The 24,016-nt window shown below is 38.5% G+C and overlaps 1 protein-coding gene across 8 annotated transcripts in view; it reads left to right on the top strand.

The window, feature by feature from the left end:
- The window catches only part of LIN52 (lin-52 DREAM MuvB core complex component), a 190,182-nt gene that overhangs the window by 64,865 nt on the left and 101,301 nt on the right, over positions 1 to 24,016 (top strand). The window contains exon 6 of one of the 8 annotated variants that reach the window (XM_057488330.1): positions 15,078 to 16,574. The exons of the other annotated variants lie outside the window; for them this stretch is intronic. Coding sequence (XP_057344313.1) covers positions 15,078 to 15,235 — 158 coding nt within the window. The 3' untranslated portion in view covers positions 15,236 to 16,574. Of the gene's footprint in view, positions 1 to 15,077; positions 16,575 to 24,016 lie in introns of those variants that run through there. 8 annotated transcript variants of the gene reach the window in all.

The following is a 24,016-nucleotide window of genomic DNA, read 5'->3' as shown; positions in this document are numbered from 1 at the left end:
TCTCCATGGATGCTGAAAAAGCATTTGAAAATATTCAACATCCATTCATGATAAAAACTCTCAACAAAATGGGTATAGAAGGCAAGTACATCAACATAATAAAGGCCATATATGATAAACCTACAGCTAACATCATACTGAACAGCGAGGAGCTGAAAGCTTTTCCTCTGAGATCGGGAACAAGACAGGGATGCCAACTCTCCCCACTGTTATTTAACATAGTGCTGGAGGTCCTAGCCACGGCAATTAGACAAAACAAAGAAATACAAGGAATCCAAATTGGTAAAGAAGAAGTCAAAATGTCACTATTTGCAGATGACATTATATTGTACATAAAAAACCCTAAAGACTCCACTCCAAAACTACTAGTACTGATATTGGAATACAGCAAAGTTGCAGGATACAATATTAACACACAGAAATCTGTGGCTTTCCTATACACTAAGAATGAACCAATAGAAATAGAAATCAGGAAAACAATTCTATTCACAATTGCATCAAAAAGAATAAAATCCTAGTAATAAACCTAACCAAGAAAGTGAAAAACCTATACCCTGAAAACTATAAGACACTCTTAAGAAAAATTAAAGAGGACACTAACAAATGGAAATTCATCCCATGCTCTTGGCCAGGAAGAATTAATATCGTCAAAATGGCCATCCTGCTCAAAGCAATATACAGATTCAATGCAATCCCTATCAAATTACCAACAGCATTCTTCAATGAACTGGAACAAATAGTTCAAAAATTCATATGGAAACACCAAAGACCCCGAATAGCCAAAGCAATCCTGAGAAGGAAGAATAAGGGGGGGGATCTCACTCCCCAACTTCAAGCTCTACTGCAAAGCCACAATAATCAAGACAATTTGGTACTGGCACAAGAACAGAGCCACAGACCAGTGTAACAGAATAGATACTCCAGACATTAACCCAAACATATATAGTCAATTAATATATGATAAAGGAGCTATGGACATACAATGGGGGAAATGACAGTCTCTTCAACAGATGATGCTGGCAAAACTGGACAGCTACATGTAAGAGAATGAAACTGGATCACTGTCTAACCCCATACACAAAAGTAAATTCAAAATGGATCAAATACCTGAATGTAAGTCATGAAACCATAAAACTCTTAGAAAAAAACATAGGCAAAAATCTTTTGGACATAAACATGAGTGACTTCTTCATGAACATATCTCCCTGGGCAAGGAAAACAAAAGCAAAAATGAACAAGTGGGACTACTTCAAGCTGAAAAGCTTCTGTACAGCAAAGGATACCATCAATAGAACAAAAAGGCAACCTACAGTATGGGAGAGTATTTTCATAAATGACAGATCCAATAAGGCTTAATGTCCAAAATATATAAAGAGCTCACGCACCTCAACAAACAAAAAGCAAATAATCCAATTAAAAAATCGGCAGAGGAGATGAACAGACAGCTCTCCAAAGAAGAAATTCAGGAGGGGGCAGAAGATGGCGGCGTGAGTAGAGCAGTGGAAATCTCCTCCCAAAACAACATATATCTATGAAAATATAACAAAGACAACCCTTCCTAGAATAAAGACCAGAGGACACAGGACAATATCCAGACCACATCCGCACCTGAGAGAACTCAGCGCCTCGCGAAGGGGGTAAGATACAAGCCCCGGCCCCGCGGGAGCCGAGCGCCCCTCCCCCCAGCTCCCGGCGGGAGAAGAGCAGGCAAAGCGGGAGGGAGACGGAGCCCAGGACTGCTGAACACCCAGCCCCAGCCATCCGGGCCAGAGTGCAGGGCCCTCGATACTGGGAAAACAGGGCAGCAAGAACAGTGAGCAGGCACTGGAGGCTGGGCGACAGAGGGCATAAGAAAAGCGCGCGACCATTTTTTTTTGCTTTTTTGCTGTTTTGTTTTGGCTAGCGCTTTTTGGAAGTCTTAAAGGGATAGGGACCCCAATACTAGGGAAACAGGGCAGAAAGACCGGTGAGCAGAGGCCTGAGGCTGGCACCGGAGAATAAAGAAAAACGAACGACCACCTTTTTTTTTTGTTTGTTTGTTTTTTAATTAAAAACTTTTTTTTTCTTTAATTAAAAAAATTTTTTTTTTTTTTTTTTTTTTTGGTGGGCGTTGTTTTGTTTTGGCGGGTGCTTTTTGGAAGTCTTAAAGGGGCAGGGCGGGTCACTTAATCCAGAGGTAGGGAATCCGGGATCTCTGGGCACCCTAACCTCTGGGCTGCAGGGAGCAGGGAGGCCCCATACGGAGATAAATAGCCTCCCAGCAGCTCCTGCTCCAACGCGACTCCACCATTTTGGAGTAGCTGCCCGAGCTAGGCCACGCCCACAGCAACAGCGGAGATTAACTCCATAGCAGCCGGGCAGGAAGCAGAAACCCTGTCTGCGCACAGCTGCGCAGCACAAGCCACTAGAGGTCGCTGTTCTCCCAGGAGAGGAGGGCCACAAACCAACAAGAAAGGAAGTCCTTCCAGCCGTCACTCGTCCCAGTTCTGCAGACTATTCCTATCACCATGAAAAGGCAAAGCTACAGGCAGACAAAGATCACAGAGACAACACCAGAGAAGGAGACAGACCTAACCAGTCTCCCTGAAAAAGAATTCAAAATAAGAATCATAAACATGCTGACAGAGATGCAGAGAAATACGCAAGAGAAATGGGATGAAGTCCGGAAGGAGATCACAGATGCCAGAAAGGAGATTGCAGAAATGAAACAAACTCTGGAAGGGTTTATAAGCAGAATGGATAGAATGCAAGAGGCCATTGATGGAATTGAAATCAGAGAACAGGAACTCATAGAAGCTGACAGAGAGAGAGATAAAAGGATCTCCAGGAATGAAACAATATTAAGAGAACTGTGTGACCAATCCAAAAGGAAAAATATCCGTATTATAGGGGTCCCAGAAGAAGAAAAGAGAGGAAAAGAGATGGAAAGTATCTTAGAAGAAATAATTGCTGAAAACTTCCCCACACTGGGGGAGGAAGTAATCGAACAGACCACGGAAATACACAGAACCCCCAACAGAAAGGATCCAAGAAGGGCAACACCAAGACACATAATAATTAAAATGGCAAAGATCAAGGACAAGGAAAGAGTGTTAAAGGCAGCTAGAGAGAAAAAGGTCACCTATAAAGGGAAACCCATCAGGCTAACGTCAGATTTCTCAACAGAAACCCTACAGGCCAGAAGAGAATGGCATGATATATTTAATACAATGAAACAGAAGGGCCTTGAACCAAGGATACTGTATCCAGCACGACTATCATTCAAATATGACGGTGGGATTAAACAATTCCCAGACAAACAAAAGCTGAGGGAATTTGCTTCCCACAAACCACCTCTACAGAACATCTTACAGGGACTGCTCTAGATGGGAGCACTCCTAGAAGGAGCACAGCACAAAACACCCAACATATGAAGAATCGAGGAGGAGGAACAAGAAGGGAGAGAAGAAAAGAATCTCCAGACAGTGTATATAACAGCTCAATAAGCGAGCTAAGTTAGGCAGTAAGATACTAAAGAGGCTAACCTTGAAACTTTGGTAACCACGAATTTAAAGCCTGCAATGGCAATAAGTACATATCTTTCAATAGTCACCCTAAATGTTAATGGGTTGAATGCACCAATCAAAAGACACAGAGTAACAGAATGGATAAAAAAGCAAGACCCATCTATATGCTGCTTACAAGAAACTCACCTCAAACCCAAAGACATGTACAGACTAAAAGTCAAGGGATGGAAAAACATATTTCAAGCAAACAACAGTGAGAAGAAAGCAGGGGTTGCAGTACTAATATCAGACAAAATAGACTTCAAAACAAAGAAAGTAACAAGAGATAAAGAAGGACACTACATAATGATAAAGGGCTCAGTCAAACAAGAGGATATAACCATTCTAAATATATATGCACCCAACACAGGAGCACCAGCATATGTGAAACAAATACTAACAGAACTAAAGGGGGATATAGACTGCAATGCATTCATTCTAGGAGACTTCAACACACCACTCACCCCAAAGGATAGATCCACCGGGCAGAAAATAAGTAAGGACACGGAAGCACCGAACAACACAGTAGAGCAGACGGACCTAATAGACATCTATAGAACTCTACATCCAAAAGCAGCGGGATATACATTCTTCTCAAGTGCACATGGAACATTCTCCAGAATAGACCACATACTAGGCCACAAAAAGAGCCTCAGAAAATTCCAAAAGATTGAAATCCTACCAACCAACTTTTCAGACCACAAAGGCATAAAACTAGAAATAAACTGTACAAAGAAAGCAAAGAGGCTCACAAACACATGGAGGCTTAACAACACGCTCCTAAATAATCAATGGATCAATGACCAAATCAAAATGGAGATCCAGCAATATATGGAAACAAATGACAACAACAACACTAAGCCCCAACTTCTGTGGGACACAGCAAAAGCAGTCTTAAGAGGAAAGTATATAGCAATCCAAGCATATTTAAAAAAGGAAGAGCAATCCCAAATGAATGGTCTAATGTCACAATTATCGAAATTGGAAAAAGAAGAACAGATGAGGCCTAAGGTCAGCAGAAGGAGGGACATAATAAAGATCAGAGAAGAAATAAATAAAATTGAGAAGAATAAAACAATAGCAAAAATCAATGAAACCAAGAGCTGGTTCTTCGAGAAAATAAACAAAATAGATAAGCCTCTAGCCAGACTTATTAAGAAGAAAAGAGAGTCAACACAAATCAACAGTATCAGAAACGAGAAAGGAGAAATCACGACGGACCCCACGGAAATGCAAAGAATTATTGGAGAATACTATGAAAACCTATATGCTAACAAGCTGGGAAACCTAGGAGAAATGGACAACTTCCTAGAAAAATATAACCTTTCAAGATTGACCCAGGAAGAAACAGAAAATCTAAACAGACCAATTACCAGCAACGAAATTGAAGCGGTAATCAAAAAACTACCGAAGAACAAAACCCCCAGGCCAGATGGATTTACCTGGGAATTTTATCAGACTTACAGGGAAGACATAATACCCATTCTCCTTAAAGTTTTCCAAAAAATAGAGGAGGAGGGGATACTCCCAAACTCATTCTATGAAGCTAACATCACCCTAATACCAAAACCAGGCAAAGACACCACCAAAAAAGAAAACTACAGACCAATATCCGTGATGAACGTAGATGCAAAAATACTCAACAAAATATTAGCAAACCGAATTCAAAAATACATCAAAAGGATCATACACCATGACCAAGTGGGATTCATCCCAGGGATGCAAGGATGGTACAACATTCGAAAGTCCATCAACATCATCCACCACATCAACAAAAAGAAAGACAAAAACCACATGATCATCTCCATAGATGCTGAAAAAGCATTTGACAAAGTTCAACATCCATTCATGTTAAAAACTCTCAGCAAAATGGGAATAGAGGGCAAGTACCTCAACATAATAAAGGCCATCTATGATAAACCCACAGCCAACATTATATTGAACAGCGAGAAGCTGAAAGCATTTCCTCTGAGATCGGGAACTAGACAGGGATGCCCACTCTCTCCACTGTTATTTAACATAGTACTGGAGGTCCTAGCCACGGCAATCAGACAAAATAAAGAAATACAAGGAATCCAGATTGGTAAAGAAGAAGTTAAACTGTCACTATTTGCAGATGACATGATACTGTACATAAAAAACCCTAAAGACTCCACCCCAAAACTACTAGAACTGATATCGGAATACAGCAAAGTTGCAGGATACAAAATCAACACACAGAAATCTGTGGCTTTCCTATATACTAACAATGAACCAACAGAGAGAGAAATCAGGAAAACAACTCCATTCACAATTGCATCAAAAAAAATAAAATACCTAGGAATAAACCTAACCAAAGAAGTGAAAGACTTATACTCTGAAAACTACAAGTCACTCTTAAGAGAAATTAAAGGGGACACTAACAGATGGAAACTCATCCCATGCTCGTGGCTAGGAAGAATTAATATCGTCAAAATGGCCATCCTGCCCAAAGCAATATACAGATTTGATGCAATCCCTATGAAACTACCAGCAACATTCTTCAATGAACTGGAACAAATAATTCAAAAATTCATATGGAAACACCAAAGACCCCGAATAGCCAAAGCAATCCTGAGAAAGAAGAATAAAGTAGGGGGGATCTCACTCCCCAACTTCAAGCTCTACTATAAAGCCATAGTAATCAAGACAATTTGGTACTGGCACAAGAGCAGAGCCACAGACCAATGGAACAGACTAGAGAGTCCAGACATTAACCCAGACATATATGGTCAATTAATATTTGATAAAGGAGCCATGGACATACAATGGTGAAATGACAGTCTCTTCAACAGGTGGTGCTGGCAAAACTGGACAGCTACATGTAGGAGAATGAAACTGGACCATTGTCTAACCCCATATACAAAAGTAAACTCAAAATGGATCAAAGACCTGAATGTAAGCCATGAAACCATTAAACTCTTGGAAGAAAACATAGGCGAAAACCTCTTAGACATAAACATGAGTGACCTCTTCTTGAACATATCTCCCCGGGCAAGGAAAACAACAGCAAAAATGAACAAGTGGGACTATATTAAGCTGAAAAGCTTCTGTACAGCAAAAGACACCATCAATAGAACAAGAAGGATCCCTAGAGTATGGGAGAATATATTTGAAAATGACACATCCGATAAAGGCTTGACGTCCAGAATATATAAGGAGCTCACACGCCTCAACAAACAAAAAACAAATAACCCAATTAAAAAATGGGCAGAGGAACTGAACAGACAGTTCTCCAAAAAAGAAATAGAGATGGCCAACAGACACATGAAAAGATGCTCCACATCGCTAATTATCAGAGAAATGCAAATTAAAACTACAATGAGGTATCACCTCACACCAGTAAGGATGGCTGCCATCCAAAAGACAAACAACAACAAATGTTGGCAAGGCTGTGGAGAAAGGGGAACCCTCCTACACTGCTGGTGGGAATGTAAGTTAGTTCAGCCATTGTGGAAAGCTGTATGGAGGTACATCAAAATGCTCAAAACAGACTTACCATTTGACCCAGGAATTCCACTCCTAGGAATTTACCCTAAGAACGCAGCAATCAAGTTTGAGAAAGACAGATGCACCCCTATGTTTATTGCAGCACTATTTACAATAGCCAAGAATTGGAAGCAACCTAACTGTCCATCAATAGATGAATGGATAAAGAAGATGTGGTACATATACACAATGGAATACTACTCAGCCATAAGAAAAGGGCAAATCCAATCATTTGCAGCAACATGGATGGAGCTGGAGGGTATTATGCTCAGTGAAACAAGCCAAGCGGAGAAAGAGAAATACCAAATGATTTCACTTATCTGTGGAATATAAGAACAAAGGAAAAACTGAAGGAACAAAACAGCAGCAGAATCACAGAACTCAAGAATGGACTAACAGGTACCAAAGGGAAAGGGACTGGGGAGGATGGGTGGGTAGGGAGGGATAAGGGGGGGAGAAGTAGAGGGGTATTAAGATTAACTTGCATGGGGGGGTAGGAGAAAAGGGAGGGCTGTACAACACAGAGAAGGCAAGTAGTGATTCTACAACATTTTGCTATGCTGATGGACAGTGACTGTAAAGGGGTTTATAGGGGAGAGCCTAGTAAACATAATATTCGTCATGTAAGTGTAGATTAGTGATACCAAAAACAAAGCCAAAAAAAAGGGCAGTTCCTGTGTGGTAACCTCCAACGAGTTCTACACAAGGGTATAAAGGGCATATAAAAGTGTAGGCAAAGGGTCTGTTTGTGTTTATACAGAGGATCAAAGCCTAATTGGGCTACCCCGAAAATGAACTAAGATACGATATGAAAAAGAACTTCCAACATCTGCACTCTCTGGAAGACTCATGCCAGAAGATGATCATCAAAAAACCCCAACAAAGATCCACGCACTGCTACAGCTGTAGATGCACTCATCCCACCAGTTCCTGGATTTGCCATGGGAATGAGGAAGGAGATATCTAAGCTGGCCTGTGCATACAGTAAAACAACAAATTTGACTGGATCTATACTGTTGGAACTCAACCAAGCATTTGGAGAAGTGCAAATTGTAGCGCTCCAAACTCTTACAACTACAGACTATTTACTGTTAAAAGAACATATGGGATGTGAACAGTCCCCAGGAATGGGTTGTTTTAATTTGTCTGATTTCTCTCAGACTGTTCAAGTTCAGTTGGACAATATCCACCATATCATAGATAAGTTTTCACAAATGCCTAAGGTGCCTTAATGGTTTTCTTGGTTTCACTGGAGATGGCTGGTAATTACAGATATGCTTTGGTTATGTAACTATACTCCTATTACGTTAATGTGTGTGCGCAATTTAAGTAGTAGCTTAAAACCTATATAGGCTGAAGTTACTCTACAAGAAGATATGTCAAAGAAATAATCAATCTTCCCATGTTTTCTTCTGCCTGCTACTTCTATAGCTTTTCTTCTTCCTTCCTAATTACAACCCTTAAATAGAATTCGTGCCTCATACCAAATTTACCGAGTATCATAACTCCTCCAAGTGGTAAAGATACCTCAAGGCAAATGCTGGGCATAGAAGCCACAGGGCATAAATATGCAAAGAAGTAAAAAGCTAGCCTTTTCAAACAATAAGGCTTCCCTCTCACTTACCAACTTCACATTTCCCTGTATGGCCCCGGAAGATGACTGGTTAGCCAGAGACGGGTAAGATTCCTCAAGGGAGGAACAACCTAAGACAGGCACAGTCGCAGGGGGGCCATCAGGTGAGAAATTGGGGATCAACAGAGGTGAGGCTTAGAACCTCACCCCCCCTGTTCTGAGAGAAATCTTCTGCATACGTGGATGTTTTATTGCCCTGGTCTGGCTTGGATTAACACATAGTCTACAGGCACACACCTGATCATCTACATTTGCTCTCTTACAACACTAAACTATGTTTTCTACCTTTATCTTGTATCTACCTACCACTTCAGCATTTTATTAAAAATAATAATAATAGAGAGAAATGTGGTATCCACATATAAATCAAGTATAAAAACCAAATGAGTATTCATATTTGAACTGACTGTTTATAGTTCATAATGCATGAGCAAAACCGAAAGTTTCTGTGATGACTGCCCTTGTACTGTTCACTATGTAACTTATTCATTATGTAAGAATTTGTTCTACATGTAAGAACTTGTTTGTTATGCCTCAGAAGATTGGAGACTGACGAAAATTAGGCTTGGGGTGGATTAATGATTGTGCATTGAGCATTGACTCCCCTATACAGAATTTTATTGTCGTTAACAACCATTTGATCAATAAATATGAGAGATGCCCTCACAAAAAAAAAAAAAAAAAAAAAAAAAAGGACAGTCTTCCAATGGTAAAATAAATAAGTAACTGGGATGTAATGTATAGCATAAGGAATATAGTCAAGATATTGTAACAGCTTGGTAGGGTGATAGCTGGAACCTAGAATTATGTATATAAATGTTCTACCACTGTGTTGTACACTTGAAACTAATGTAATGTAATACTGTGCGTCAACTACCCTTCAATAAAAAATAATTATTTAAAAAAAAAAAAAAAAGAAGAAGAATTTCAGATGGCCAACAGACACATGAAAAGATGCTCCACATCGCTAGTTATCAGAGAAATGCAAATTAAAACCACAATGAGATATCACCTCACACCAGTAAGGATGGCTACCATCCAAAGGACAAACAAAAACAAATGTTGGCGAGGTTGTGGAGGAAGGGGAACCCTCCTGCACTGCTGGTGGGAATGTAAATTAGTTCAACCATTCTGGGAAGCAGTATGGAGGTTCCTCAGAATGCTCAAAATAGAAATACCATTTGACCCAGGAATTCCACTTCTAGGAATTTACCCTAAAAATGCAGCAGCCCAGTTTGAAAAAGACAGATGCACCCCTATGTTTATCGCTGCACTATTTACAATAGCCAAGATATGGAAGCAATCTAAATGTCCATCAGTAGATGAATGGATAAAGAAGATGTGGTACATATACACAATGGAATATTACTCAGCGATAAGAAAAAAACAGATCCTACCATTGCAACAACATGGATGGAGCTAGACGGTATTATGCTCAGTGAAATAAGCCTGGCAGAGAAAGACAAGTACCAAATGATTTCACTCATATGTGGAGTATAAGAACAAAGAAAAACTGAAGGAACAAAACAGCAGCAGAATCACAGAACCCTAGAACGGTTATCAAAGGGATAACTGTCAGAACCCTAACAGTTACCAAAGGGAAAGGGACTGGGGAGGATGGGTGGGAAGGGAGGGATAAGTACGGGGCAAAAGAAAGGGGGTATTATGATTAGCATGTATAATGTGGGGGGGGATGGGGAGGGCTGTGCAACACAGTGAAGACAAGTAGTGATTGTTCCACATCTTACTCCGCTGATGGACAGTGACTGTAATGGGGTGTGTGGGGGGGACTTGGTGAAGGGGGGAGCGTAGTGAACATAATGTTCTTCATGTAATTGTAGATTATTGATAACAACAACAACAACAAAAGATGCTGAACATCATTAATCATTAGGGAAATGCAAACCAAAACCACAATGAGTTACCTATTTCACCCCCACTAAGATGGCTATACTTTTTTAAAATGAGAAAATAATAAGTGTTGACTTACTGGAACCCTGATATACTGCTGGCAGGAATGTAAAATAATGTGGTTACCGTGGGAAAATTTGGTGGTTCTTCTTAAGGTTAAATATAGAATTACCATGTAAACCAACAACTCCACTAAGTATGTACCCAAAAGAATTGAAGACAAATACTCAAACCAAACACATATACATAAATGTTCACATCAGCACCATCCATGTTAGCCAAAATTTAGAAACAACCCAACAGAAGAGTGGATAAACAAAATGTGGTATATACATACAATGGAATATTATTTACTCATAAAAATGAATGAAATACCAGTACACAAATGTTATTGAATTGTGCACTTAAAAATTCATTGTAAAAATGTGAATTTTACCTCATTTAAAAAAATGCATAGTGTGGTGTTTGACACCTACTAAGTTCCCAATAAATTTTACATTTTATCACTGCTTTGTGTCACCTTATCAGTAATTTAGCTGTGTGACATTGGGCATCAGTTTCCTCAATTGAAAAATGAAGTTGTTGGACTAGAAAACCTATAAGATCCTTAAGGCATTAAAATTTTATTATTTTAAGACATAGTATTTAATTCATTCTGTGGGGAAAGCCTGTTCTTACTTCTCTTGTGTGTTTCTCCTTTATTCTCACATTACTATTACACTCACAACACTCTGACAGCAGATGTGTGTGGGTTATTTTTCCCACACCAAGCAATTCTGCAACACCAGCTGTGTGTCATACAACTTAATTCTGACACTATCTCCCTAGAGATAGCATGAGATCCCACAAGTTAAGGGCTCAGTCCCACAGGTCCCTCCCTTCAGTGCCAATCACAAGTCCAAATGGTCATTTGTGCTTCTCAACAGAGCAGCTGTAAGTCAGACATTGCCACTACTTCCTCATCAGGTTCGGTTAATCTGCTAGAGCTGCTCACAGGACTTGGGAAAAGAGTTTACTCACTGCTTACCAGTTTATTATAAAAGGATACATTAAAGGATACAGATGAGCATCCAGCTGGAAGAGATGCATTGGGCAACATATGTGGGAAGGGGCACAGAGCTTCCATGCCCTCTTCAGACAAACCACTCTCCTACCACCGCATGTGTTCTCCAACCCAGGAGCTCCCAACCCCCATACTTTTGGGATTTTTATGGAGCTTTCATCATGTAGGCACCATCGTTCATTAATTCTGTTTCCAGCTCTTCTCCCTTCTCTGGAGAATGAGGTGTGAGGCTGAAAATCCCAAGCTTCTAATCATGGCGTGGTCTTCCTGGTAAACAGCTCCCACCCAGGACCCTCAAGAGTCAACTCATTAGAACAGAAAACACTGCAGTCACCCAGGAAATTCCAAGGTATTTCTAACACTCTGTGTTAGAAACTGAGATCAAAGATTAAATATTAGAACAAAAGATGTTCCCACCACTTTTGCCACATAGGAAATTACAAGGGTTTTAGGAGCTCTGTGCCAGGAACCAGGTGCTGAGACCAATATATACATATTTTTTCTATTATCTCACATGCATATAGCGAATACTGGTTGTATACCGTCTGGGTACTGTGCTGGACACCAAGGACTTAGCAGTAAGACAGAGATGGTTCCTACTGTCATAGAGCTAAGATTCTAGTAGATAAGTCATTACACAAATGTGTGCTGATAAATTGTTTTAAGTACCATGTAGGCCAGGGATGAAGAAGGCAGGGATAGTTCTCCTGAGAAAAAGATATTTAGGTATGAAGAATGAGTAGGAGTTAACCAAGTGAAGGGAACAGAGATAAGCTTTCCAGAGGGGAAGTCTGACAGAGGGAAGGAGCATAGTGCATCTGAAGAACTGAAAGAAGGCTAGTATGATTGGAACTCAGTGACTGCCAAGATAGACAAAGGCTGGACCATGTAAGATTCCTTGGTTGTGTTAAGGATTTTGGACATTATCCTAAGAGCACTGGGAATTCATTGAAGGGTTTAAGCAAGCAATATTCAATTTCTGGCCATGTAGAGAATGATTTGGAGGGGGACAAGAGAGGAGGAACTAGGGAGACCAAGGAGGAGGTCACCACAAAAGCCAAGGCTATGGTACATACAAGTAGGGTGTTACTAGTGGACAGAGAGAGAACTCACTGAATTTGAGAATGATATGGAAAGAAAGAATAAGTCTTGATCAGTTGTCTGTGGGAGATGAGAGGGAGGAGAGGGAGGTACCAAGAATAACTCCTGGATTTCTCCCTTCAGCATTTGTCCATAGCATGCAAAGAACAATGGCAGATCTGCTCTGGGCTGAGGTGGAGTATCAGGGACTAGATTCATCTTCCCACCTGAAACAATTTTTTTAAATGACAGAATATATGAAACAGTGGTTTTTAGGACACTGGACATCCAGCAACCAAGGACAGTGATCCCTGCAAGATACAAAGTAAATGAGATGAGCCCTGTGACTGTCCCAGTGTACTACTCTGAGGGTTTCCAGGCTGTGGTGCAGCGAGGGGGACCCAGGCAGAGACCAGCACACTCTCTGAGTTGAAGAAACAGAGCTAAGAGTCTGGAGAGACCAAGGCAGCTAGAGATCACAGCAAAGAATACCAGAGAGGAGAGGGCTGCCTAGAATGAGATCGAAAGAGGATTCTAGAGTATTCAGGTGAGTACTGATCAGCACATTCATGTGAGGAACCTACTGGAGGCTGAAGAGAGAACCATCTGATAAGATATGCCAACCATAGTGGTTGGCAGGGCCAGTGACAGTGCCTACTCCCACCAGCCACTGGAAAAATTTCATCATTCACAGGACTCAGAAGGATTTTGCCTCAGTATTTTGAATACTTGTCAAAACTTACCAGACTCTACTTAAAATATGTGCAATTCATCATATATGAATTATGCCTCACTAAGACTTTTTAAAAAGAACAATGGAGAGGAACAGATTTCTAAGGAAAGATAATGAGTTTGGTTTTTGCCATGGAGTTTGGCTTAGAATGTTAATTGGAGACATGGTGTAGGCAGTTGAACGTATGGACGTATTTTGAGTCTAGTGGTAAAGGGAGTTTGGAAAGGAAAGGAATGAGTAGAAGGTAGGAAATGGAAATCAGAAATGTAGATCATGCTTACAGAGTTTGGCTGTTAAGAGGGAGAGATGGTGGTAGCCAGAGGGAGAAATGGAGTAAAAGTTTATTGTTTGCTTTTAGGCAATAGACATATATGTTTACATTCCAGTGGCAAAGATGGAAGACGGGTGAAAAGGGATGAAGCTTGAAAGGTTAGGGTTTAGAGCCCAGGTGCATTGACCTTAGAATGGAAGAGAACTACTGTATCTTAACAAGAGGAATGAGAGAATAGATGAAGATGCAGGTTTGTGAGTTGGTGGGATGATGAGATATGTTGGATCACAGAGTTTCCTTTTCTGTATCTCCAATTTAAATTACATGAGCATATATAAGGAAATGAAGTAATTCAATATGCTTTTAATGTAGAAAGGCAACCGAAATTTCAACTTGATTTAGGAACTAAGTTTTTTATTCTTAGGTACTCTGGTTCCTTGTTTGCCTCTGAGCCATCCTACAACAAATAACCAGCCCAAATTCCCTGCCCCATCAATCAGTGTGCTTTGTTAAATACTACACTTGGGCTTTTCCTGGGTTTTAGCAATCTTGTGTATTCTTAGTGTCAGCTTAGAATTCCTAAATGCAGGAATGTCGCTGATTGAGATTTAAAGAACCGAATGAATTTTGTATTTACAAAGTGACATTTTAAAAAATTAAAGGCAGTTTTTTGATGTTAAAGATCTGTTTGGAGTTTCTTAAACTTTTCAAAATAACATCTAGCGTGGGGGAAAACAGCTTCTAAAATGTAAAAGCTCCACTGGGTTTTCTTTTGGATAAAAATGGTCTTATAGTATTATAGAGAGATTATAAATTGTATGTGCAAATTGCTTAGCTATGGTCTAAGCAAAGCTAATAAATTGTAGTGCTAATGATGCAACTATATATGTGTTTTATGTCATAGACTATGAGAATAAGAGATAGTACTTATCTAACAGAAAATAATTGCTAAAGTCATAGAATCTTTTCAATAATTTGTTATTTTTTTAAAGTTAAATATGATATTTATTTTTTTGCTAACAAAAACAATACTTATTCACTGTAGAAAATAAAGAGAGTACAATCACCCAAAATAGTAGTCACTTTTAATATTTTGGTTGAACACTCATCCAAATCCACTAAACATTTATAAGAGCTATTATACACACATATATATGCATGTATATGAGTTTTACATACTTGGTGTCATGCTATTCTTGTTCTACAACATGCTTTTTTGACCTAGTACATTGTGAACATCTTTCAATACCCATGAAAACATAGTAAAGTCATCAGTGTTATGACTGTGCAGAATATCATTATACAGGCATACCTCATTTTATTGCTCTTAGCAGATACTGCATTTTTCAAATTGAAGACGTGTGGCAACCCTGCATCACACAAGTCTATTGGCACAATTTTTCCAATAGCATTGCTCGCTTCGTGTCTCTGTCACATTTTGGGAATTCTCACAATATTTCAAAATATTTTATTGTTACATTTGTTATGGTGATCTGTGATCAAGGATCTTTGATGTTACTATTATAATTGCTTTGGGGCACCACGAACTGTGCCCATATAAGATGATAAACTTAATGTTGTGTATATTCTGACTGATCCACAAACCAGCCGTTCCCCTCTCTCCCTCCCTCTGGGCTTCCCTATTCTCTGGCATACAACAATATTGAAATTAGACCAAGTAATAACCCTACAGTGACCTGTAAGTGCTTAAGTGAAAGGAAGAGTCAATTGATTTGGCAAACTTCATTGTTGTCTTATTTTAAGAAATAGCCAGTCACCCCAACCTTCAGCAACCATCACCCTGATCAGCAGCCATCAACATAGAGGCCAAACTGTTCACCAGCAAAAGCATTATATCTTGCTAAAAGCACACATTATAGTTGGCATTGTTTAGCAACAAAGTATTTTTTAATCAAGATATGTACATTGGTTTTTTAGACATAATGCTATTGCATACTTAATAAACTATAGTGTGAATATAATTTTTATTTGTACCAGGAAACCAAAAAATTCATTTAAGTCACTGTATAGTGATATTTACTTTATTGTCAATGGTCTGAGGTATGCCTATATGGTTACTGATAATATATTTTGTTAATTCTTAATGGACATTTAAGCTGTTTCCAATGTTTCGCTAAAGTAAATTATGCTGCAGTAAGAATTCTTTGTTTCACCAAAGTGAGTGCACGTTTAAAATTGTTATGCATATTGCTAAAGTGACCTTCTGAAAGACTTGCCCAGTTATATTTCTAAGAACAGTGAGTGAAAGTACTAATACTGCTACATCTTAGCCAACTATAGTTACTGTTAAACTTTTTAATACTTATCTATTTTATAGGTAAAAATTATGTTTCAATGTTTTTACATGCATTTCTTGGATTGCTAATAAAGTTTTGTGTATTAGCCACTTGTTTTTTCTCCTTTTATCAATTTCCTGTTATAGTGCTTGTCTAGTTTTCCATTGGTTTGGCTTTTGATATTTAAAAGTGAGGAAACTGAGGTCTAAATGAACTGACTACCTGGACACTCAGGAATTTAATGACAGAATCATAGCATGTTAGAGCTGGAAGGGAATGTTAAAAACATCGAGTCCCAACCCTCTAATGTTAGGGAGGTAGAGACAGAGAGAGGCCTAAAGGTATTAGGTGACTTGCCCACCGACAGCACATTAGTGACTAAACCAAGAATCTAAATTGTGTCTCATGAAGAGGGAAAGGCAAGTAACATTTTTGAGTCTACTATGTTTCTTGAATGTGTTTTCTCATTAACTATTATTCTACTGCTCAGCTTTGAACAGATGAGGTAACAGATTCAGAGAGCTTCAGTGATTTGCCCAGAGTCACACACCTAGTTATTTGCCAAGCTGGGACTAGAATCCAAGCTTCATTTGCTTAATCCAGTGGTCTCATTGCCTTTTAAAATAGTAACAGTAAATATGTTTCTTAGCTTCACTCAAATACTCATTTGGTAAAATATGATTTGCCTCTTAGGATCTTGCAAATAAAACTATCTCTATTTACAGTTCTTGTTTGATACTGGACATGAAATCTGACATGTATGAGCTTAAGGAACTTTTCATTTTGAGCAAAAGCAGATCAAAGACCATATCTTATTGCTTATGGATAAAGAGAATTGAGATCCATGAGCTAGGTATGACCTTAGTTTTTTATGGTAGTGATGTCTGAGTTGAAACTCTATTTCCTTAGGCCTATTTTTATCCTATAAGAGAATAAAATCTTAATATATAAAATGAAAATGATAGTTGGGTTCTCTGAAGTGTAAAATAGACCTGAAATCATCAAGGGGTCAAATAACAAAATCAAAACCATGTCAGTTGCATCCTCCATATCTCTAAGAAAAATCCTGTTAATTTGACAGGGCTGAGAATTTCAAAATCATATTATTTGTTTGATTTGGTTGAAACTTCATCCTATAGAGATGCACAGATTATTACTGACTTGTGTATAACTTGTTGACCTTCCAGGTTTGGTTCAGTTATGTAGAAGTTGGTAAAATCTGGTGTTTTGTATTTCTGCTTTCCAGAGAGATCTTGTGTTTGGGTTGATGTTTTTAGACCTGCCAGTTTCATCTAAATAAGCTGGGGTAAATGGAAGACTGCAGTATGTGATAGACTCTTCCTTTTCCTTCACAGAGGATTTGTAGGCTTATAAGAGTGGAGGGGCCAACAATGAATTCACATCATCCTGGTCTTCAGTAGTGAGGATCTGTTAAGCTTTATCATGTAAGAAACAGAAAATAGATAAAATTATTTATCTGTGGTATTTTTCCAATTTACTTTGCTGGAACAAGAGTTACACATTAATTAGCACTTGCAGATTCTGGTAAGGTCTGGGGGTTTTATTTTGCTTTTTTTTTCCTTTTTGTTTTTTTCCTTCCCTCCTGTAGCCTTTGTGACCAGAAGAATATAAAAAAATAAGAGTCGGTGGTTGAGGGCTGTGCTATAGCTAAAGCCATCCCACATTTAAGCTCATGCAGAAATAGTTTCATGAGAGTATGGGCCATTAACTCAGTCCACTATGAAAAACAAGTATCCGCAGAGGTAATTCTTATTCTGGTATCAAATATAACAGTCCTTTAAAATCTCCTTTGGAATGTTGAAAAGAGATCAGATGAAACCTTCAGAATGGTTATTTATTGGGGAAGAAGAAACCTCCAATTTCATTCAACCATTGTAGCTCCACTTTCTCATTTTAATGCTCAGTCCACTGTGGCAATGGTGAAAGATGTCCTGTGCCTACAGAGATGGCAGAGGGAGAGGGGACTTCCCATTTATTGCCTGTTGTAGTTTTGCCTGTTTGCAGACAGTTGCTCGGTGGGTGCTTTTGGTAGAGAGCGAAGAAAGGCAAGGCAGCAGCAAGAAATCAGCCTTTCCACATGACCCGTGAATTGGCTAATTCTTAACATGCAGTTAGTTAAGAAATGATTACAGCCTAAGGAGTCATGACCTCAACTTTTCATCAGCTCCATTGGATTGTGCCTCAGTTTGGAAATGAAGGAGGTATGTGGGAAGTTTTAATTGTACCTATGTGATTTATCCCTAGTCAGCTCTTTAATTTCTTCTGGCTGTCTGAGGTTTCCGACATGCTGTAAATTTCCCCAACTTTTTCATTATCTGCAATTTCTTTATGACTCGTGAATCGGAGTGGAGAGAGAGTATGGATTTACAGCGGAGATAAACATGTCCATAAAGTCTGTATCTGTGTCAGTAATTGTACTGCTGTCAGTGACTGTCCTGTTTTACAGGCCTCTCTTGGGAAAGGAAAAGGCCTCACTACCAGCAGCATGAAGTACTTGCTTTGATTTGCATTAACTTGCTGGGAGATTAGGTAGGAATGATGGGCTAGGAACTGATACTGGACCTTGGCTTCTCTGTTTGTTTGTTGGTTGGTAATCAAATGACTTTGTGTTGGATAACTGTATGTTGGAAATAGAACATTTCCTAAGTGAAATGCAACTTATACTGATTATGGTAGATGTGAGAAATCCTTTCTGACTTCCTGTTACACATAATGCCTTTAAGATGGCTTACCTTTTCTACCACTGTTGATAATTAAACTTTCATCTTTCCATTTTCCTTTTCTTAGAGTTAAAACAGTGGATTTCTATTTCAGAACATTCATTTCCCCTCAAGAGTGGGGCCAGCTAGAGTTTTGATGACAACTGCATCTGCCACGTTTTAATCCTCAACCATTAACAGCTCTTTCCTGACTGCTTGAAATGTTGTGCCTTCAACTGTTTGCCATGAGAAAGGAAGTCTTAAAACAGAAATTCTTAATATTCGTGTCTTTAAAGACCTTTCAGGATTTCTCTAGTGTTTTCTTTCCTTACACCAATTGTGAAAGAAACCAGAGTTAAGAGAAGACCTTTTAAATTAGATGAGACACAAACACACATACTTTTCTTCTAGTAGATTTGGTATTCAAAAAGATTCCTCAAGAATCAAAACTGTCCTTGCGTACCTTAAACCTTCTGCACAGTAATTTAAAAGAGTAGTGGGTGGCAGTACAGTTTAACAAAGAGAGGATAAGATGCATGATAAATCTCAACCTTTAGTCAAGCCCTTAAGTCCAAGTAGTATGGAGAGTTATCTAGTTGATTTCTCCATACTTCTCTTCCTGCATCGGCTTGCATTCTTTTTGCCATCTTTCTATCAGTAGATGGGAAAGAGGAGATTAAAGATGATATGATACGAAATTGTTTGGCTTCTTTCCAGAACAGTGAAAAGTACGGTTAGAGAGAATTATGGCTAAAATGAAATTTGAAATTACCTGTGGTTTTAATTCTTTATCTCTCCTGTTGCCATAATAGAGGTTCTTCTTACTGAACAAGGGATAAACTACTTTCTTTGGGTGAGAGTTCTAAGCTACTCAGGCCCCTTTATTTGTCAGTCCTTGCCCTTCTTTAGAACAAGAACCCATTTTCACTGATTTTCTTCTTTCCTGTCATGTCAAGCAGTGTTCTTAATGGAGTAAGCTTGTGAAGTTACATTGTTAACCTAATTGTAGGTTGGGAAACCTTGTATATGCCTTACTAGGTCTGATTTAACAAACATACACAATAACCTAAAAACAACCCACCAAACAAACCCTCAAGGTATTCTCTTAACTTGGTGCTATCACTTCCCACTTTGTTTTATTAAAGTTTTCTTTAATGAATGCCATACTGGAAGTGCTTGACATCCATTTTGAGTAGACATTTATTCTTTTGACTTTTATCCACTTTAAACCATCTGATTGTAAGAACAGTATGTTTGAACTAAGTTAAGGAGTTTCACCTCCAAGCCTGCTCAGTTAGTCAGAAGAAGAGTGAGATGCCCAGCTAGGTTTGACTATAGAAATAAGCTTTCTGACTGCTTAGGTTGAAAGGCTTGCTATTACTAAGACTATATCCTTCCAATACATAGTTTTATAGGTGGGGAAGTATAGTATTCTAGCTTTGCAGGGGAAGCATTTTTTCTCCTGGTTGGAGGGAAAATAGTTTGTGGTTGCTCCTGTTTCTGCTGTCAAATTCAGTAAAAAACAAGGGTTTAGCCATTAGTCTCACAGTGTTGGAAGATAATGGCATTAACAAAGAAAAGAGCAACATAGTAAAAGATTATTCGAATACAAATTTGTATATTGCTAGTCTCTGAAATGGTTCCACAGCAGGAATTGATAACTCTGTATTCTTTAATAAACATAGTCACTGGAGAATGATTCCATAATGTGTCTCCAGATTGAGAAACAATAGGAGGTTTCTTCCTTTCTTTCCTTCATCAGGCTGAGAATGGAATCCAAGGGTCCCCAGGTTTGAAACTAAAGGGAGGGCTGGAGTATTGATCTGTTGACTACTTGTAGAAGGGATCATTCTTGGGTGAAAATCCTCAAGTGGGTTTTACTTTTTAAGATCCCAGACTTCCTTGGAGCTATAGGTTAAAAATAATTTATTTCAAATTACCAAGTAAATGAATATTAATGCCACAAATGGTCAGGAAAGAAGCCCTTCTTCACTGATATAAGAAGAAATGCCATTAAGTCTTCTTTTCCTTCAGTAGTTCAGTATGAAAATTTTTTAAACACCCAATGAGAGCCTCCACTCATATATATATGTTTTTTTCTTCTTGAATTATTTGGAAGTAAGTTTCAGCTGTCAGGCACTTTATCCTTAAATACTTGAGAATACGTCTAAGAATAAAGACAGTTTTCCTACATAATAAAACTACTATTATTAAATCCAAGAAAAATTAACAATTACAAAATATCTAATATTCTTCCATATGCAAAATTCCTTAGTTGTCCCTAAAAATCTTGTATAGCATTTTTTTTTTAAACAATATCCAATCAAGGTTCAGGCATTGTAAAATAAATGTCAGTGCATTCTTGATAGGAGAATATTTAGTACTAAATTCTGCGCACCAACTCTTTTAATACTTACCAGTTTTTTCCTATGGTGAAATATATATTTACTCAAATGATTAATTTTCCTCTAGAATATTGAGTTTCAAATTCTCCTTCTACAAGCCTGCTTTATCAAGCTTTAATCTATTTCTGGTATTCTCCCCTTCTTCTAACCAAATTAGCTGTAGAATTGATCTTTTCTCCAATAACTATTGCACTCTGCATTCAGAGTAATATTTTTGAAACACAGATTGACACATGACCTCATTCCGTCTCTAAAACCCTTCACTGGCTTCCCATTGCTGTTAGGATAAAGTTTTTTAAAAACCTTTAATTTGGTTTTACCTGATTTTTAACTTGGCTCTGCAGAATCTGGCCTTTCTCCCTTACTCATCTCACTTCATGCTTCCTTCTGAGTTCTTCAAATTTCTAAAGAGAAAAAAGTGAGGTAAAGAATTCTGGGAAAATCTCTTGGGAGAGATGAAACTTGAAGTAGAACTGGATGGCTACTATTTGCATATGGAAGGAAGGAAGACATTTCAGACTGGGAAGCAGTTTTTGAGTATGGATTGGTTAGAGTACTGAAAAGGGAGGATGAACTAAATTATGGAAATCCTGAGGGAGCAAGCTGAGTAGTCATTTTCAAAATTCTAATAGCCACCTTTAGAAAGAATTGAAGGGTGTGGTGATGGGTCGGAGAGACTAACCAAGAAGCCGTTGCAGTCAAAGAATGTAGTAGCTGCTTGTACTAGATAGGATGGTATGAATGCAAAGGAGCAGACAGCTGGTAGATATTTTGGAGGGAAAATAGATACGAAATTGTAACAAACTGGGAGGCACAAGAATCAAAGTGGTTCTCAGATTTTAGGCCCTTGTGACTAGGAGAATACAATTTAGGGTGGAAGTGGGATATGCATTATAAAACTTTTGTTTGCTAAAATGTTGTTAAGGCATCATTGAAATGAATAATTTCATCGACTATCAGGATTATAGCTAAAAGATTTTAGATGTCAGGACTATTAGGATGAGATTCAACTTTATATAATAAGAATTCCAAAATGTGGCTTACACTAAATAGAATTTTTTTTCCTTCTAAAAGGATGGCAAGAAGTAGACAAGCCCAGGCTGGTAGGGCAACTCCTAGGTATCATCAAGGGCTGAAAGACTTTTTCTTTCCACTCTGCTTTCTTAGTGCTTAGCTTTCATAGTAATGGATACGTCATGGTCCAAGATGACTGCTAGGGCTCTAGTCATCATGCCTGTGTATTGGCCAGAAGAAGGTGGGAAGGGAAAGGGGCAAAAAGGGAGGCCAACACAGCTGACTCCTTTCCCTTTACACAGCTTTTCAGGGAGTCCCACAGAACTTAGTCATCTGGACCAACCCAATGGCAAAAGAATGTCATCTTTTATTCTGGGCTGTAATTTTAGTAGCTAAAAATTGGGGGTCTCTTAACAAGGAGGAAGGGAAATAGGTATTCGGATATGCAACCAACATTCTCTGCCCCAGGCAACAAGAGACCTGTGCAAGAGCAGTGATTTGATGGGTCAGTAGAAGTAGAAGAATGTGATATTATGGTTATATTGAGAAAGCTCAGAATTAGTGATTTTTGAAGTATGTGAATGGATATTAATCTGTGAATTGGACTTATAATTTGTTGATTATCTGTGTGAATTATAAAAAAAGGTTAGGGATTGATTTTGTTTTCTTTATCATGTTACATGTTTGAAATTCCAAAAATGAGTGAATACATGCCCAAGTCCTTTTAGGAGATCTTGCAGACTCAGCAGGTTCTGAGTAGATATTTCTAGTTATGAAGAGAAACACTTGATTCTCTGATTTCCGTGTATTTACCAAAAAAACAGATTCTAAGATTTTAAAAAATTGTAAAATTTTCTTTTATGATTTTAGGTGGGACTAGTGAATCCAAGAACTGATTTTTATTTTCACTGTGTCTCACAGAGCCTTGATTATAATAAGCTATCAGTATTGTTAAATGAATGAATGGATGATTTCTGAAACTCAATATGATAGGGTTCTGGTGATATTTAGAAGTTAAAGGTAGCCTTTATGCTTAACAATAAAATTTGCCGTACAGCCAATAAAAAACTATAATATCCTTTACATATTATATAGTATATATATAATTAATATAAATATGTATTAACAAGCTATTTTTATGTCTTTATTGTTAATTTTTAAAAATCTAACTCCTAAGAATACTTTTCAGAAAAATCAGGAAAACAGGTAGATTCCTTCAGAAGCATTTTTTGAAAACTGCCCAAATTGCCAAATAAGTCTATGTGATTTATGCTTTTTTAAATGGTAAAAATCAGTGTAATAATACTTAAAGACAACTTCTTACTTTCCTTGTAGCTCTGCTACTGCAGAATGTGCATGATTTTACCCTACTTTTGGTGTCTAGATTCTCATCCTCTCAATAGGATCAATATTAAGCCTGCCTTCTTTACTTCCTCGATCCATATTAAACCTGTCTTGGGAAGAGTCCGTTTATTGGATAATATAGCTACACCGGGACTCTATGACAATATCTTTTGCTGCCTCATTAACTCTGGAGCATTAGAACAAGATAAAAATGCCCTAAAGCCTCTTATCTGATGTTTGGTGAAACCTGCTGAAAGCAGGAGTGCCACGGGATTCTGTTAGAGTCACATGGCCCTCTCCAGAGCAGGAAGTGCTGATTAAACCTGAAGTGTCCAGGGAGAGCTCTATAGCTATCATGGGGTGGTGGCTGTCCCTCACCTAAGGAAATCTGGGCCAGCAGTCCCAGTGGGTGGTGCTTTAAGAACTTGCACGTGGTTGCCCCAGCTGTTCTGCTTTGCCTAATGAATTGTTTTACAAGAAGAGACTGGGGATT

This window comes from Manis pentadactyla, chromosome 11, assembly GCF_030020395.1.
Source record: "Manis pentadactyla isolate mManPen7 chromosome 11, mManPen7.hap1, whole genome shotgun sequence".
Lineage (NCBI taxonomy): Eukaryota > Metazoa > Chordata > Mammalia > Pholidota > Manidae > Manis > Manis pentadactyla.
This window is presented reverse-complemented; position numbering and strand designations above follow the sequence as displayed.